The 15,030-nt window shown below is 34.9% G+C and overlaps 1 protein-coding gene across 1 annotated transcript in view; it reads right to left on the bottom strand.

Annotated features, from left to right (window-relative positions):
* Positions 1-15,030, bottom strand: part of GRM8 (glutamate metabotropic receptor 8) — a 959,071-nt gene that overhangs the window by 521,727 nt on the left and 422,314 nt on the right. The window contains exons 4-6 of the mRNA XM_074193782.1: positions 2,959-3,094; positions 2,343-2,497; positions 273-410 (exon numbers count right to left, since the gene is read on the bottom strand). Of these exons, the coding sequence (XP_074049883.1) occupies positions 273-410; positions 2,343-2,497; positions 2,959-3,094 (429 nt within the window). The remainder of the gene's footprint in view (positions 1-272; positions 411-2,342; positions 2,498-2,958; positions 3,095-15,030) is intronic.

Genomic DNA, 15,030 nt, shown 5'->3' with positions numbered 1-15,030 from the left:
AAGTATCTACAACATTCTTTTAAACTTAATCTGCATTATTTAGATTTTCCTCTATCATTTTCTTAAATCTGAAAAATTATCATCTCAGTGTATCCATTTCCAATTTTCCAGGTGTAAATACTCATTCAGAAAGTTGAACAATCAGCTCTCAAAAGCCTACTTGAGCTAGCTCCAACTTACACATGAATAAGGCACTATTCTCTTTCACATGAAACTGCATTTCACATGTAATCATGAACAATGGCTTCAAATAAAATACTCAAGTATCTAACCTGTGCATTTCTTTATATGACTGTTCCTTTTTCCATGTGATCCTAATTTGCATCCAAAATTCTCTTCCCAAAATTCAGCAAACCATACATTCCTTCTGTTATTGGCAAGAGTCCGGCTTCTAAAATATCGATCAAACCCTATAATGAATGAGAAAGATAAGATTTAAAATTTACTTGATTGGAAATCTTTTTAGAATAAAGTCAAATTAAATTCACAATCAAAATGGAATTGTATATACTTGTGAATCACTGAGTCATGTGAGTTATCACTACTATTTGTTAAGAACATACAACAGAGAGTAGAGCCCAGTTGAAAGATATCTGACCTCAGGGTCAGAACTTAGGTTTAAGTCCTGGATATGTGATCTCAGGCAAACCACGTGAACTCTCAATTTCCCAGGCAAGTCTTTGTGACTATAAATTGAAGAGAAGATATGGATTTATATTTGAAAGAGTATCTCCAATGACAGTTCCTTATACCAATGAAATTATAGTTCTATCTCCATCCCATCCCAATGAGATAAAGTACATGAAAGGTAAAATATAAAACACTGATATCAATAATAATATCACTCCTCCCTGAAATCACCAACTCTAAAACAAGGATGAAATTAGAGGGGAGAGCTGACCTTCAAGCATCATACCAGTACTAGACCTAGGTAACATTTATATAAAAACAACTTCATCTTTAATCTATACTTCTCTTTTGTTTAGATATTTCTTCATTCTCACTTTGATGCCATTCTTTCCATTCTTCAGTTTTTCTTCCTGCCCCACCCCCTTCTCCTTTCTACTCTGAAAGTATATACACAGAGCTTTCATTCTGAGCTTGACTGGCCAGAATCCCACCTTTGACCTCTCCAGATCTCAGTTTCCCAAGGTATTAAATGAGTACTAGATGACCATGAAAGTTCATTCTGGCTTAAGCATTCATTTAGTCTATAGGAAATCTACAAAGAACCAAAGAAAACATTATGACTTGGTTTATCCCCTAGCCCAAAAGAATCACATATAATGATCAGGTCTTTATTACAAGCGACCATTCAGAATGAATTACTATTTCAGAACTAAGTGTCACCTATTATATTCAGTGAACAATTTTACATTTTAAAAGGTGGATGTGAATCAAAGGCATTCAGAGTTAGAGGGCCCCTTAGAGACTATTGAAGTAAAATCTTCATGTTCTAATGGAAGTGAAGTGACCTGGTCAAACTAATGCAAAAAAATACAGAGCTGAGACTAGCACCCTATGCTAGATATCAGAAAGTAAGAGAAATTAAATAGAAGCATAAGTCAGTAAAAGTAATTCAGTTTGACAAGATATAAAATTCTTCAACTGTCATCTGATTCCCAACCCAATGTTCACATCATAACATTATGCTATTTCCAAAATGAAATCAAATGGTTCACCTTCCCCAGCTATAGCCAAGTTTTTCCAAGATTCTCCTTTCTATCTGTCTTCTCCTAGCAACCTTGGGAATGAAAATATTGAAGAAAATAGGGAGAAAGGAGAGTTAGGGGAAAATTAAAGGGGGGGAGGGAACAAGAGAAAGACCTCAAATTTTACATGCCCAGGAAAAGAAGGAAACAAAATAATTACTATACAAAAATTGAAGGACAACATCCTTCCTCTCTTTCCTGCTTCTGAGGAAGTGAAGAGTGGGGAATGTTAAGAGTGTTAATCTTCTATATCTCCAGCTCCCAGTTGAATGAAAATGATAAAAATCTCCCATTTTAGATTTCCAGAACATTCTTCTTTCTGCCATTCTATTCTGCCTCTCCAGAAGATTTATTATCGCCAATCAGAAATGATGAAAATATCTCTGAGACTTAAAATGTTGTATGACATCCTTGTTCATATTCATATATTTGTCTCACCTTGTTAATAATTGGTGAGCTGAATCAATGAAACAGGAACTGGTTATGTACTATGCATATTCACAAAACCCAAGAACTTATAAATGTTCACATTCCAATTTTAATATCATTCTTTATCCCACTGAGCTTCAGTTCCTATAACTGAAACACATCAATTTGTTAATCTCAGTCTTTGTAATGTGTCCTTCTTACCATCAATTGAAGCTCTTTTGGGTAGAATAGTTACAGCTCCCTCAGCAATTTCTTCTTGTTGATAGACAGGTGATATTTTTGAGCCCCAGCTATCTGAGCCAATCCAGAGAAAATGCCCACTTTGATTTACTTTTTTGGCAGCTTCCAAAATTCGCCTGTAGGAATGAAAGTACATGAAACCTACAGTATTTACCAAGAAATTCAACAAACACAAACCCTCAAACATTAGATGAATCAAGTTATACATACTTAGTAAGGCCATTATTACCAAAATGGTCTAATTAATCATTTCAACTGTCTAAATCATATCTCCTTAAGGAAATAGAGTCATCTTCAATTCTAGTACATGTTAAATAGCTTTATCCTAAAGCTCATTTCATCCTTCAGTCTATCATTCATGTTTTTTCCTTTAATTTCCGAATTTTAGCTGAAAGAAACTTGAACCTTGGGAGATGGGTTGTGGGGACTCAGTAGAGCAGTATCCAGTCTTATCTAGAACTGTAAAGTTTTTTTTACATAGTTTAAATTTCCATTATTTTACTTCATGCATTAAAAAATTAGAATAAAGAATGGTGATCCCCAGATTTTCTCCTCAGAGAAGAAAAGAGACAAGTACCTGATGTCATCCTCATTTGCAAACATGATCACTGCCCGAGCATTAGGGGTTTCCAAAAGACGTTTGATGATTTTGTCAAATTCTCCAGGCCTCGGTTCACGGGGGATTTTCTGTGACTGAGCAATACAAACACCACCTGCAAAGGGAAAGAGAAAAAAGAGAGGACAATGATGATGTGTTGATGATTTTTAATTAAATCTGTGATTTTAAGAGAACCATTGAGGACAGTTGTTTATAAAGGGATGATTCTGCCAAAGGAATTTTACTTCTTCAAAATCTTTACTTCTCACCTGTGAGAAACAGTCTTGTTTAAATAACACCTAATTTTTGCTTCAGATGAAAATGATTCCAATTATGTAGCTGTACAAATTCCGTAATCTTTTTTCCCTAAAATAATGAGCTATTTTTTATTGACACAGGTGGTAAAGGGTTGTATGAAAGAAATATGAGTAGAGATTAGTAATGGAAGGAAAAATAGTAGTTTGACAACTCAACTGAGCTTCATTATATCATGAGCAATACTGAATAATAAGATGATCCTGAAGCAAAATCCTTCCTTTAATTTTGAAATTAACTTCCACCCTTTAATGGACAAACAATATGTTAAATCCCAACCATTCTATGGTCAATAGTGGTCAGAGTGAACTAGTTTCAAGAGGTCTACTATAGCAAAAGTGAGTAATAGAGAATTTTGGATTTGAGAATGTTCTTTAAATATGAAGCCATTGTGGCTAGAGATTCTTTATAGAGTTTTATTCATCTCACTGGCAAAGAAAGAGGCAGTTAGGTGCACTGTAGAGTCAAATCTGACCTCAACAATTTACTAACAGCATGACTCTGGGCAAGTAATTTATCCTCATATGCCTCAATTTCATCATCTGTAAAATGAGCTGAAAAATAAAATGGCAAATCATTCCAGTATCTGCCAAAAAATAGGTTATGAAGGACTAGATATAACTAAAAACAATTGAATAGAAGCAAATAAAGACCCTTCTCACTAGAGAAGAATGAAGGGAAAAGGTAAAGATATCTTTCTTCTTTCCAACTTTCCATAATCTTCCCCATAAAGTAGGGAATTATTGAAAGCAGGAAGAAACCTTAGAGGTCATATAGTTCAAGTCTTTTTTGACTCATTTTATAATTGAGACTGAGAAAGATTAAGTGATTTTCCTGAGAGAGGAAATACCTACAAACCTAGGTCCTTTGAGTACAAACTCATTCCTTTAGCCACTACATATAATTTACTCTCTCACATCATGGGGAAATATTCCAGTTCATTGGGGGAAACAGAGACAATGGGAAACTATTAAGACATTAATGCAATTAATATATTGACTATAGTAGTCATTAACTAATGTGGTGGAATACAAACCTTATAGAGTCAGAGGTTATATTACTTAACTTCCACTATAATCTTAGTTAAGTTATTTAATCTCCTTTCTTCAGTTGTAAATGAGGGCCATTTGTGCTTCTATTGATTGAAAGAGTTAATCAGATTGAGGAGACAAGAGATCAGTTGAAAATCAACTATCATCTATAGTAATGTTTCTACAAGAAAATATGCTGATTTCTAAAAAAAAAGTCCAAAACTTAGATCACAATGCACTTGTAGGTTGCAGACTACTTTCATTGTTGCTTTGGCAGCTCCAAGAGTAAGTACCAAGGAAAATGCATCATGTATCTATGAAACCTGATGCTATAACTGTAACCATCTCCGGGGAACAATATACTGGCCTTTCCAAATTATTACCACAGACTTAATTAAATTGCCTTAATTACTTAAACATCCTTTTGAAGATCTGTTCTAACCTGAATAGCATTTTGAAACCACTAATCACTGCATAGTCAGGGCTTCCTTGAAGTTTATCTGAAGGCTTGAAAAAATGTTCAAGTGACAACTTTAAACAAGGTAGGCAGGCAAAGTAGACAGAAATGTCTAGCCTTGAATTATCAGGGTTGGGTATTTATCCTGCTTGAATACATCACAAAATTGCTCATCCCTCTGCTTCACCTTGTCTATGTCAGCCTGGTCTGAATTTATTTTTCTGGAAGGAGAAGTTATATAATTAAGGGTATTTTATTAAGATACAGACTGTATTTAACTTTTCAGAAGAAATGAGGGAGGACTTTAGGATTCATTCCAGGCCTTGACACTGATTCATAGTGTGTATTTATCCATGCCCCAAGCAGTCCATCACTTCATTCACAGGACTCATGCATTCACTGAACAAATATTTATTAAACCCCTATTATATGGAAAGGACAGCTAATTGACACAGTGGATTGAGTGACAGACCTGGAGTCAAGAAAACTCATCTTCCTGAGTTCAAATCTAGCCTCAGACTCTAGCTTTGTAACCTTGGCCAAGTCACTTAGCACTGTTTCCTTTAGCTTCCTCATCTGTAAAATAGCTGCAGAAGGAAAGAGCAAGCTATTCCAGTATCTTTGCCCAGAATACCCCAAATTGGATCACAATGAGTTAGACACAACTGAAACAACTAAACAACAAACTTGTGGAAAGAACTGAGCTAGGCACTCAGGGAGATACGAAAAAGTCTAACTCAGAGTCAGATAGTAGACTAATTAGGGAAAGAAACACTTCAAGAGAATAATGTAAATTAAATGACTAAATATTGTAGAAGTGTACTAAAATATCAAATGAGAATTCAATAACCATTCAACATTTATTAGATACCAATCTTATAATTAGCTTTGTGCTGGGCCCAGGGGGCACAACTATAAAAGTAATGTCATTGCCCTCATGGATTTTTACATTCTACTAGGTGAGAGGATATCAGGGAGATACAGCAAGTTCATAGATAAAGATAGGACATATATGAAAAATACATATTTCTGGTAACAGAAATGATTAAGGGAATCAGGAAGCTTAAAGGAAGTTAGCTTGTGAACTGAGACATGAAAGGAATTAAGAGATTCTAAATAATGGAGAAGATGGTCCCTGATGCTTTATTAGATTTTTCCTGATGCAAATGAAAAAATCACTAGATTCCAAGAGAGCAGAAGAAATAAGTACTTAGAAGAAAGGTAACTGTGGACTAAAGTATTCAGAAATTCAATAAAAATTCTGTAAAAAATCACAGTTCAGAAGTTTTATTTATATTACATCAAATATGCTGATTGACTAACTTTATAAGCCATTTGTCTGAATTAACATTAATTCTGAAAATTTGTGTATGTATGTATGAATATATGTCAAAAGAGGAATTAAGAGGGAGAAATAGGTGGGATGGGAGAAATGATACAGATAAGGATGGAGTAATCTTTTAAAATGCCCTAACCATTTATTTGCCAACTTTGAATAAAACAATCTATTTCAACATTATTGCTTTTTCCCACCAGCACCAATCTAAAAGTCATTGCTGTTGCTGTTATCATATTTGTGGCAAATCTATAATTTGATTCCTGTAGGATACCCTCTGGGTGGAAATTTTCTCCACCCAGTGGCGAAACTCCTTTGTTACTTAGAGTTTTTGAGAGTTACTTGGGGTTGTTGTAAACTAAATAATTTTCATATTGTCCCAAGAATTGCTGAATATTTGCCTGGTACTTTATCCACCAGACTATGCTGCCACTTACAATTTGAACAATAAACTATTACTTTTTCAGCCATATGTACAAATTCCTGAACTTACTACAAGATTAGTTGGTGCCTGGAAATGAATGAAAGGCAGAACAAAATAAATACAAGGCTAAGTACACCTCAAGGGAGTAGAAGTTCATAAACAGAATTGAGATCTATGTAGAGAAAATACTTATTATCAAGTTGCAAATGATTAATTTAATCATCTAAAGTTTCCCTAAGTTTCATGGTTTACTTAGAACATAGGGAAGCCTCACTACAGAATCAAAGGTTTCAGTATCTAGCCAAGACTACCTACAAAGCTGTGTTTTTACCATCACACACACACACACCCCAAATGATTTTGTTGCAGCCATAGAAATGGGCAGCAATGGCTTCATTTTTTAAAACAAAACTTATGATTCAGTGTGCCACATGAAATAAAACCCATCTGTGCCTCCAATTTCTTCATTCCTCTCACTGGCAAGTCATAAGGAAGAACAAAATAATGCAACTACCATCCTCTGATCTGCTGCTAATAGCAATAGTGGGACAGGTGCCATAAACATACTTAAATGGCTTAGATTGATAAATACCAGGTTTGAGCTACATGGTCAATTCAGGAATACACCATTTGGACTGCTTACCATCCTTCAAATCAATACACCTCTGAAAAATCCAAGAGCTGAGAAGTCACATTTGCAAAACTCACTCTACAATGAAGCATAAGAAATTTAAATCTACCATCCTATATTTCAGGGAAAGTAAGAGAATGACACAATAGAGTGACAACTTTGTAAGGATTACTTATCAGCCCTTGTAAAAGGTAAAGCTATAAGGGACCTCAAAAACTATCTAGGCCAACTCACATTTTACAGATGAAGAAATTGAGGCACTTTGAGATTAAATGATTTGCATCAATCACAAAACAAGGCAGCATCAGAAGCTAGACAAAAGATTCCTGACCCTAGAACTTTTCTTTCATTCTTTATTCCTCCTCCTCTCCTCTCTCTCTCCCTTTCTCTCTACTTCTCTCTCTGACATCTCTCTTTCTCTCTCTCTCCCTTTCTCTGTCTCTTTCTCTCTCCCTTCCTTCTATCCTTCCTTTCTTTTTTGTTCTATCTCTTCTTCCTTTCTTTCTCCTTTTCTTTTTCTTGGAGACAATGATGTTAAATGTTAGTGTCTGAGGTTGAATTTAAATTCATTTCCTTAGGACACACGGTAAAAGCCAGTGTTGTATCCATTGTATCATCGGTTTTTTTCCAATATACTGAGTTGACATGGTACAAAAAAAGCATTAGCACTGGAAAAATTACATTTATTAATTTTGTTCAGACTAGGGATTTCATTGGTCTGTTGTTAAAAACATGCCTCTACTAATGAACATCTGCAATTGATTGGCAATTTACAGTCATGGCTAGAACACTACTAGTAGAATAAGTGATGCACTGTCATCACATAGATAGCATGTGTCACAGGCAGGCCTCAAATCCAGGTGTTTCTGGCTGTCAGATACACCAGTGCTGCCCCTCATTTTATTTAATGTTGTTAAGTTCACAAAGTGTTTTCTTCACAAGTATGGAGAGCAGATAGCAATGCTTTGAGGAAGGGGAAACTTAATTGGAAAATCAATCAGAAATTAAGATAAAGTATCTAGAAAAGGTAATGTAAGTTAATGAGAAAATAGCATTTGATTAGCGTGCACATGCACGCACACATACTCACATAGAGAGTGGCTATAGAGTGATATAAAGTATAAAAAATCACTAGGCAGAGAATAAGAAGATGCAATGTGACTTTGAGCAAGCAGCTTCTCTTCCTTAGTTCTCAATTTCCTCATATGTAAAATAGAGGTTATCACTAGGCAATCAAAGCCATTCTCATATTTAGAGAACTTTAGAAATTCTGAAACAACCATCCTATGAGATAGGTAGCACAAGAGGCATTACCTCGATGTTAGGATGAGAAAGCTAAGGGAATTTCTGATTTGCCATTATCACACATCTTTGGTATCTTCCATATCTAAAATTCTATGACTTTAACTTTTTTAGAAATATAAATTTGCATAAAGGAAGAACTACTTTCACAACAATAGCACAAAACAAGAATCTGAGCAGAACAAGGGGAAGAAATAAGGGAAACATGACTGTAAAATCAATTAATTGTTTATTAAGTAAATATAATGCCAGTGTACAGGGAGAGAAAGATAGAGTCCTACTCTCCTACTCTCAGAGGGTTTCTTTACATTCTATGGTGTAAGTGCTAGGAAATCAAATATACTGAAATAGTTATCAAAATATTTTGTAAGTTTAGAGGCCTAAGGGTAAGAATTTCTGGAGGAGATGCATAAGTTCACATATAAAATAAAGATACACACACAAATAATGAGAAGTAGTTTTATTAATTTGTTAAATATTTGACCTCCACCCCAGGAAGATCAGAGTTCAGGTCCTGGATCTGATACATTCTGGTTTTGAGACCCTGGACAAATCACTTCTATTCCTGGTTTTCCAAGCAATGCTCTAAGGCTACAAATTTCAGCAAATGCTGACTACTAGTAGATGGAGTCCCCTTAATGAGAGTTCCCTCTACCAATGAAATCATATCCTCTAAATACCAAAAATTATAGTTCTATGAGAGTTCTCCCTGTTACTTGTTATGGCCTATATAGCACTATTCCGTCTCCTTTCCCAACTTGCTTTTTTGCAAGGAGCTCCCAGTGTCTGGAATGCACTCCTTCCTCACCTCTACCTCTTAGAATCCTTTGGAAGACCACTCAAAGTGCCATCTCCTCTTCCCCACCTCCTTACCTGCCCATTCTTATTTTACTCCCATTGATAAATTCTTTCTCCTAGAAATTACTCTGTAATTACTTATCCATTTGTTTATCTGCATTTGTTTATTTGTATCATCTTCCCACCATGTCCCCCAGTTGACAGTCCCTTGAGGACAGGAATGGTTTCAACTTGCCTTTGTGTCCCCAGTACCTACCATACTGCCCAGCATAAACAGAGCTAACCAAATTCTATTAAACTGGTTTTAAAAACAGCAAAGGAAAATAAAAACTGGAAGAATGGAAACTGAACACATAGAATAGGAAATTTAGTTGAAAGTAATAATTACTGAATGTCATAGAAAGAAAATCTGAAAGAAACATTATATATCTGTATATATATATATATATATATATATATATATATATATATATATATATATATATGCTGAGGGAAAAGTCTTTAATGGAACTAAATTCATTGTAACTGAATGTGTAAATTTTACTGAAATAAAACTTGGTTGCTAACATATGAACCAAATGCCTTCATTACATCACCATAATTAAGTTTCTCAGTGAATCAAATCCAGTTCCTTTTCATTCAACTTGCCAGACATATGTAGCAGAAGGCTTTGATCTCCAGGTTTTAAAATATTTTCTGCTCTAAAACTTTATGGATTATGAAAATAGGATGCAAGAAAATATTCATCATGGTTGAAACTAAGTAATAGAGAAGAGAAAGAAGTAACCCTATCTTTTTAATTATTTGTAAAAATGTATCAGCAGCAAATCAAATGGGAACTATAAAAGGAAAGCAAGAGCAGGTATGTTCTCAGGACCAATAGCTTTGAGAAGATAGATTCTTTCTCAATCTCTCGGGAAATATAAGTAAAATAACACTTTTACCTGATGTAATTGGTTCTTTAGTACTGCTTAAGCAAAATTTATTCTAGGGTTAAAATAAGTGTAATCACACCCCTTGCAATAATATTTTCACCTGCTCATGTGGTGCACAATTGGGACTTGCCAGTAAAGTGCACGGCGGGATTAAAGTGTGTGAGTTTCTCAGTTTAAAGTGAACCCTGTGTGCTACTTCTCTCACTTAAGCTCTGAAAATGTTATTGTTAACCTAAATGTATTGAAAAAGTACCATACTCATTTTCTTTCTTTTCTATGTGTAGATTTTCTAATTTTAAACACTTTTTTTAATCTAATCAGGAATCATTTGGTTTTCCAGAGAAGGCATGTAAAAGGATATAAGTCAAGGGAATTGAAGTGAGGAGAGAAAGAAAGATTTATGATTCTGTTTACTTCTGCTTGGGGGTTATTGAAACTAGCATAAAGTTCCCAGAGCAAAAGGATCAGGAAAGAAATCTTCTTGATTGTATGACTTCCCTCAAGGTCTCAGAGAAAGAGAACCAACTCTAAAAATGCTCTGATTCTAACAGTAAATATTTTGCACTTAATGCATTGAAGACAATTTGGTTCCAGGCAAGGGTATAGCATTGAAATTTTCTTCAGGCACAATATACCCTGAGAGATAGCCCAGCAGTAAGAAGCATCCATTAACTGAAGATCTGTCCCTCAAATAGGCAAGATTGTGGATTAAAAAGACAGACCTAGCTTTGTAACAATAAGCACCCAGGTAATTATTCCCCTTAACAATGAATATAAAATTTGTCTCTCAATGTTTCTTTTCAGCCCAAATCCTTATCTTGATCCTGAGGACTTTCATGTACAAGGTGCAAACTTTCCTCAAAACACATTCCTTCAATAACCTCCTTAATGTAGTTCTTGACATCTCTATCTCGGGCCATTGCCAGCAACTCAGTTACTCTGTCTCTCACCATCACCCCAAGTTGTGCCACCTTTGTGATCTTGAGGCAGGCAGGTGGTATAGCAGACACTGTGTAGGACCTGGAGTAAAAACTTGAATTCAAATCCAGCCTCAGACATTTACTATGTGACCCTAGGAAAGTCACTTAACCTCTTTGCCTCAATCAATAAAGATTTATTAATGGCTTATTAATTGGCAGACACCGCTAAATCATTGGGGATTGAAAAAAAAAGGCAAAAGACAGACCTTTCCCTATAGGAACTTTCAATGTAATGGAGAAGATGTCATACAAACAAATATATACAAAGCAAGCAAACAGGATAAATAGGAAATCGTTAATAGCACCTACCTTACAGGGCTGATGTGAAGAATTTATTAAATTGCTTTAGCATAGTGTCTGGCACATAATAGGTGATATTTAAATACGTATTCCCTTTCGTGTCCTGTCTATTTTAAATTCTGAAAATCCTCTTTCTCATCATAATTCCTTATTCATCCATTTCTCCTTTGAGCTCATTCCTTCTAAATCCACATTTTATCTTGATTTGTGTTCTCTTTTCTCTTCTTATTCTCCAAGTCCATCACTCCTGACCCTACTTTCCTCCCCTTTACAATCTTAAAACTATACTCATCAAGGTCAACAAAGTCCGAACCCTCACCTTTGAATTCTTTGTTCCCTTGTCTTCCTTGCCTTTCATATGCTGTCAAGACTTGATCAACGACTATTAATTTTTTTCCACACCTAGTCCCATGCAGCTGAAGAACCAAGTAAGCCTCATTTACCTAAATTTAATTAGTACAACATTGCTTAATGATAATCCTTTTGTTCTTTCCAGATTGACTGTCATGAACCATTCACCAGCTCTTCCAAACCTTCATTCTCTCTGACCCGCCTCACCCACCAGGAGAAACTTCGAGCAACTTCCAAACCCCAGATTCAAGGCAAACTAGGTCATCTTTTGCCTCAATTTTTAAGTAAGCCTTTAATTATTGAATGAACTTTGCCTCAGACAAACTGAGACCTGGAAAGACCTCAGCTTTAAAAGATCACGGTCAACAGCATAGATCCCCCAAGGCTACTTCCACGCTTCTTTCTCTCATCTCTTGCTTTAATGAGAATATAAAGGCTGTCTGCTATGAGCTCCCGTATCCTCACTACGTAGCTCTCTACAGTTTCACCCATCTTTTTCTTGAGGAAGAATTGGTGCTTATCTAGACTAAGGTTTATTTGTGCCCTCATTTCCCTTCCTGTGTCTCAGAGATTCTGACTAGTCAATCTCTCATTCTTTCTCCCTCTCTACATCTATTGTTTACTGGTCCCTTTCTGTGCTGCCTACAAAACAGTCAAGATCTTGCTTTCTTAAATTCAAGGACAACAAAAACTATTTTATTTGACCTTCCCATACTCTCATAAATTATATCACATTTACGTTGCTAAACTTCTTGGAAAATATATATGCTACTTCCACTTTCCCATTACCCGCTCACTTCTCAACTTGTTGCTTTTAAACTCACCACTCCCTCAATGGTTATTGATATCATCTCAATTGTTTATTTTTTGCATCCTTCTTCAAAATCTCACTACAATTATTGTAACTCCAAGTTATTCTTTCTTTCCTTAGTTTCCATATCATTATTTTCTTCTGTTTCTCCTACCACTGAGGAAGTGTTCCTTAATCTTCTTTGTTGATCCATCCATTTTACATGATTGAATATTCTTCCTACAATAGCTTTTCCAAAACTCTCTTTCCTTCCCATTCAATTATCTTTCCTTTGATGATTTCATCAACTCCCATGATTTCTTGGCAATGACATCAGAGCAATTTGCCATTTTTTCTAGCTCATTTTAAACATGTGGAGACTGGTTGAAGTGACTTGCTCAAGGTCATACAGTTAATAAGTATCTGAGGCTAGATTCGAACTCAGGAAGAAGAGTCTTCCTGATTCCGAAACCAGTGTTCTCTCTCCATTGCCTGGATTACATCTTTCCAATCTAATTCTGCCTTGAACTTTATTCCCACATCATCAATAGTCTACTCTACAACTTAACTGTGTACTTCAGTATTTCAAAAATATATCCAAAACAGAATTCTTGATCTTCATCCATGAAGCTTAGTTCTTCATTCCTTTTGTGTGCCACACCACTTCTAGTTTCCAACTTCATAACTCCATATCTATACCTTATGTGTTCTTCTTCCTCATCCACCTTATTCAATCAGTTTCTAAGTCTTGATTCAGCCGCCACATCATCTTTCATATTTAATCATACCAATTCAGTAGTTTATCAGTTGTCAATACCTTCCTAATTTGTCGGTATAATTCTAGTATCTTCTTCAACTCCTTATCCTCCAAATAATAGCCAAAATAACAAGGCACAGGTGTCCAAGTTTAATCATTCACTTCTTCCCTTCTTTACAGATTAATAAAAGAAAATCTACAGAAGTAAAAAAAAGTATCTAATGACAAACCTCTAGTAAATGGCAGGATTGAAACTTAAACCCAGAAGACTCCAAGTTCATTGTACATTCCCTCATGTCATACCACTTAATTTCCCATGGAGTTGAGAGAAAAGTACTTTGTATATCTTCAAAATCCATGTAAATGAGATATTATTATTAAAATCAAAAAGACATAACATTTTTCAATAAATAGAGCAAACAGGCTAGCTTACAAACTAACAAAAACAAAGTAAAATGGCAGATTAATATTCCTGGGGCAGGGAGAAAAGTGAATCATTTTTGTGGAATATTTTAAGTGTCAAGGAATTTGAATTTTTTTTCTGTAAGTAATGAAGAATATTTGAAACCTACCGAACCAAAAATATGAGATAACTAGAATGATTAGAAAGATTAATTTGGTATCATGGTGTCATCAATTGGAATGAAAAGAGGCTAGAATTAGGAATCCCAGGTAAAAGAACATTGTTTCAAAAGTTTATGCAAGATGAAATGAAACCTAAAATATGTGGTAAAAGCAGGAATGGATAGAAGGAAGGAAGGAAGATATTTGGGGGGATTAGGAAAGATTTCAAAATGCCATACCTAAGCAACTAATTGATTATAGTCCCGTAGAAATAAGGAATCAAAGTTTTTTTTTTAATAAGGACTCAAAACATTTTATGAGAGTTTTTATTCAAATAGAAACCTATACCCCTTTTCACGGACAGTTGAGGCAATACTGACATAGCTTTGAATAAAATGGTATCATGGAGGAGTTTTTTTGTTTGTTTGTTTGTTTGGCCATGATTAAGTAGATTTCTAGGGAATTATAACACAACATGTCTACAAAAACTAAAAATAAAAATGGATTGTCTCTAAGATCTTCAAATGCTTAACCTGAGTAGAATATATGAGAAAAGCAGTTTTTAATTGAGAAAATTCTTATACCAAAAGATAGAATTAACCTTGGGAACCATTGCTTCACATATTGGGATTTAAATGACCATGAATAGAAAAAAAAGAAAATAAAAAGGATCAAGTCATTGAATTAAACTGATTACAGAATTAATAGCTAACCAAGATAGTAAAGCAAAGGTTACAATCTTAGTATCTATTAGACATAAAGGTTCAATGCTGCAGAAATGTGTATGTATCACTGTAGATGGTTTTACCTGAATCAAGCAAAAATGATCAATCAAAAGACAGCAAGTCGAAGAATATAGATACCAAGGTTACCCACCATCCCTTAGATAAAAGTAAAGTGTTCTTTATACTTGCAATGGAAAAATAAAAGTTATTTTTAACAATCAGCAATATCTAAGATTCTGTAAGCATTAAAGACCCTGCTATTTCCTGAAGCCATTGACCCCTCTCCCCTCTTAATCTCTACTCCATTAAATTTCATGAAAGAATAGTGGGTATAATCAGGAACATGACTTCCTTA

The sequence above is a fragment of the Macrotis lagotis genome, chromosome 7 (genome assembly GCF_037893015.1).
Source record: "Macrotis lagotis isolate mMagLag1 chromosome 7, bilby.v1.9.chrom.fasta, whole genome shotgun sequence".
Taxonomy (NCBI): Eukaryota; Metazoa; Chordata; class Mammalia; order Peramelemorphia; family Peramelidae; genus Macrotis; species Macrotis lagotis.
Note: the sequence above shows the minus strand (reverse complement) of the source record. Positions and strands in the feature narration are given on the sequence as shown.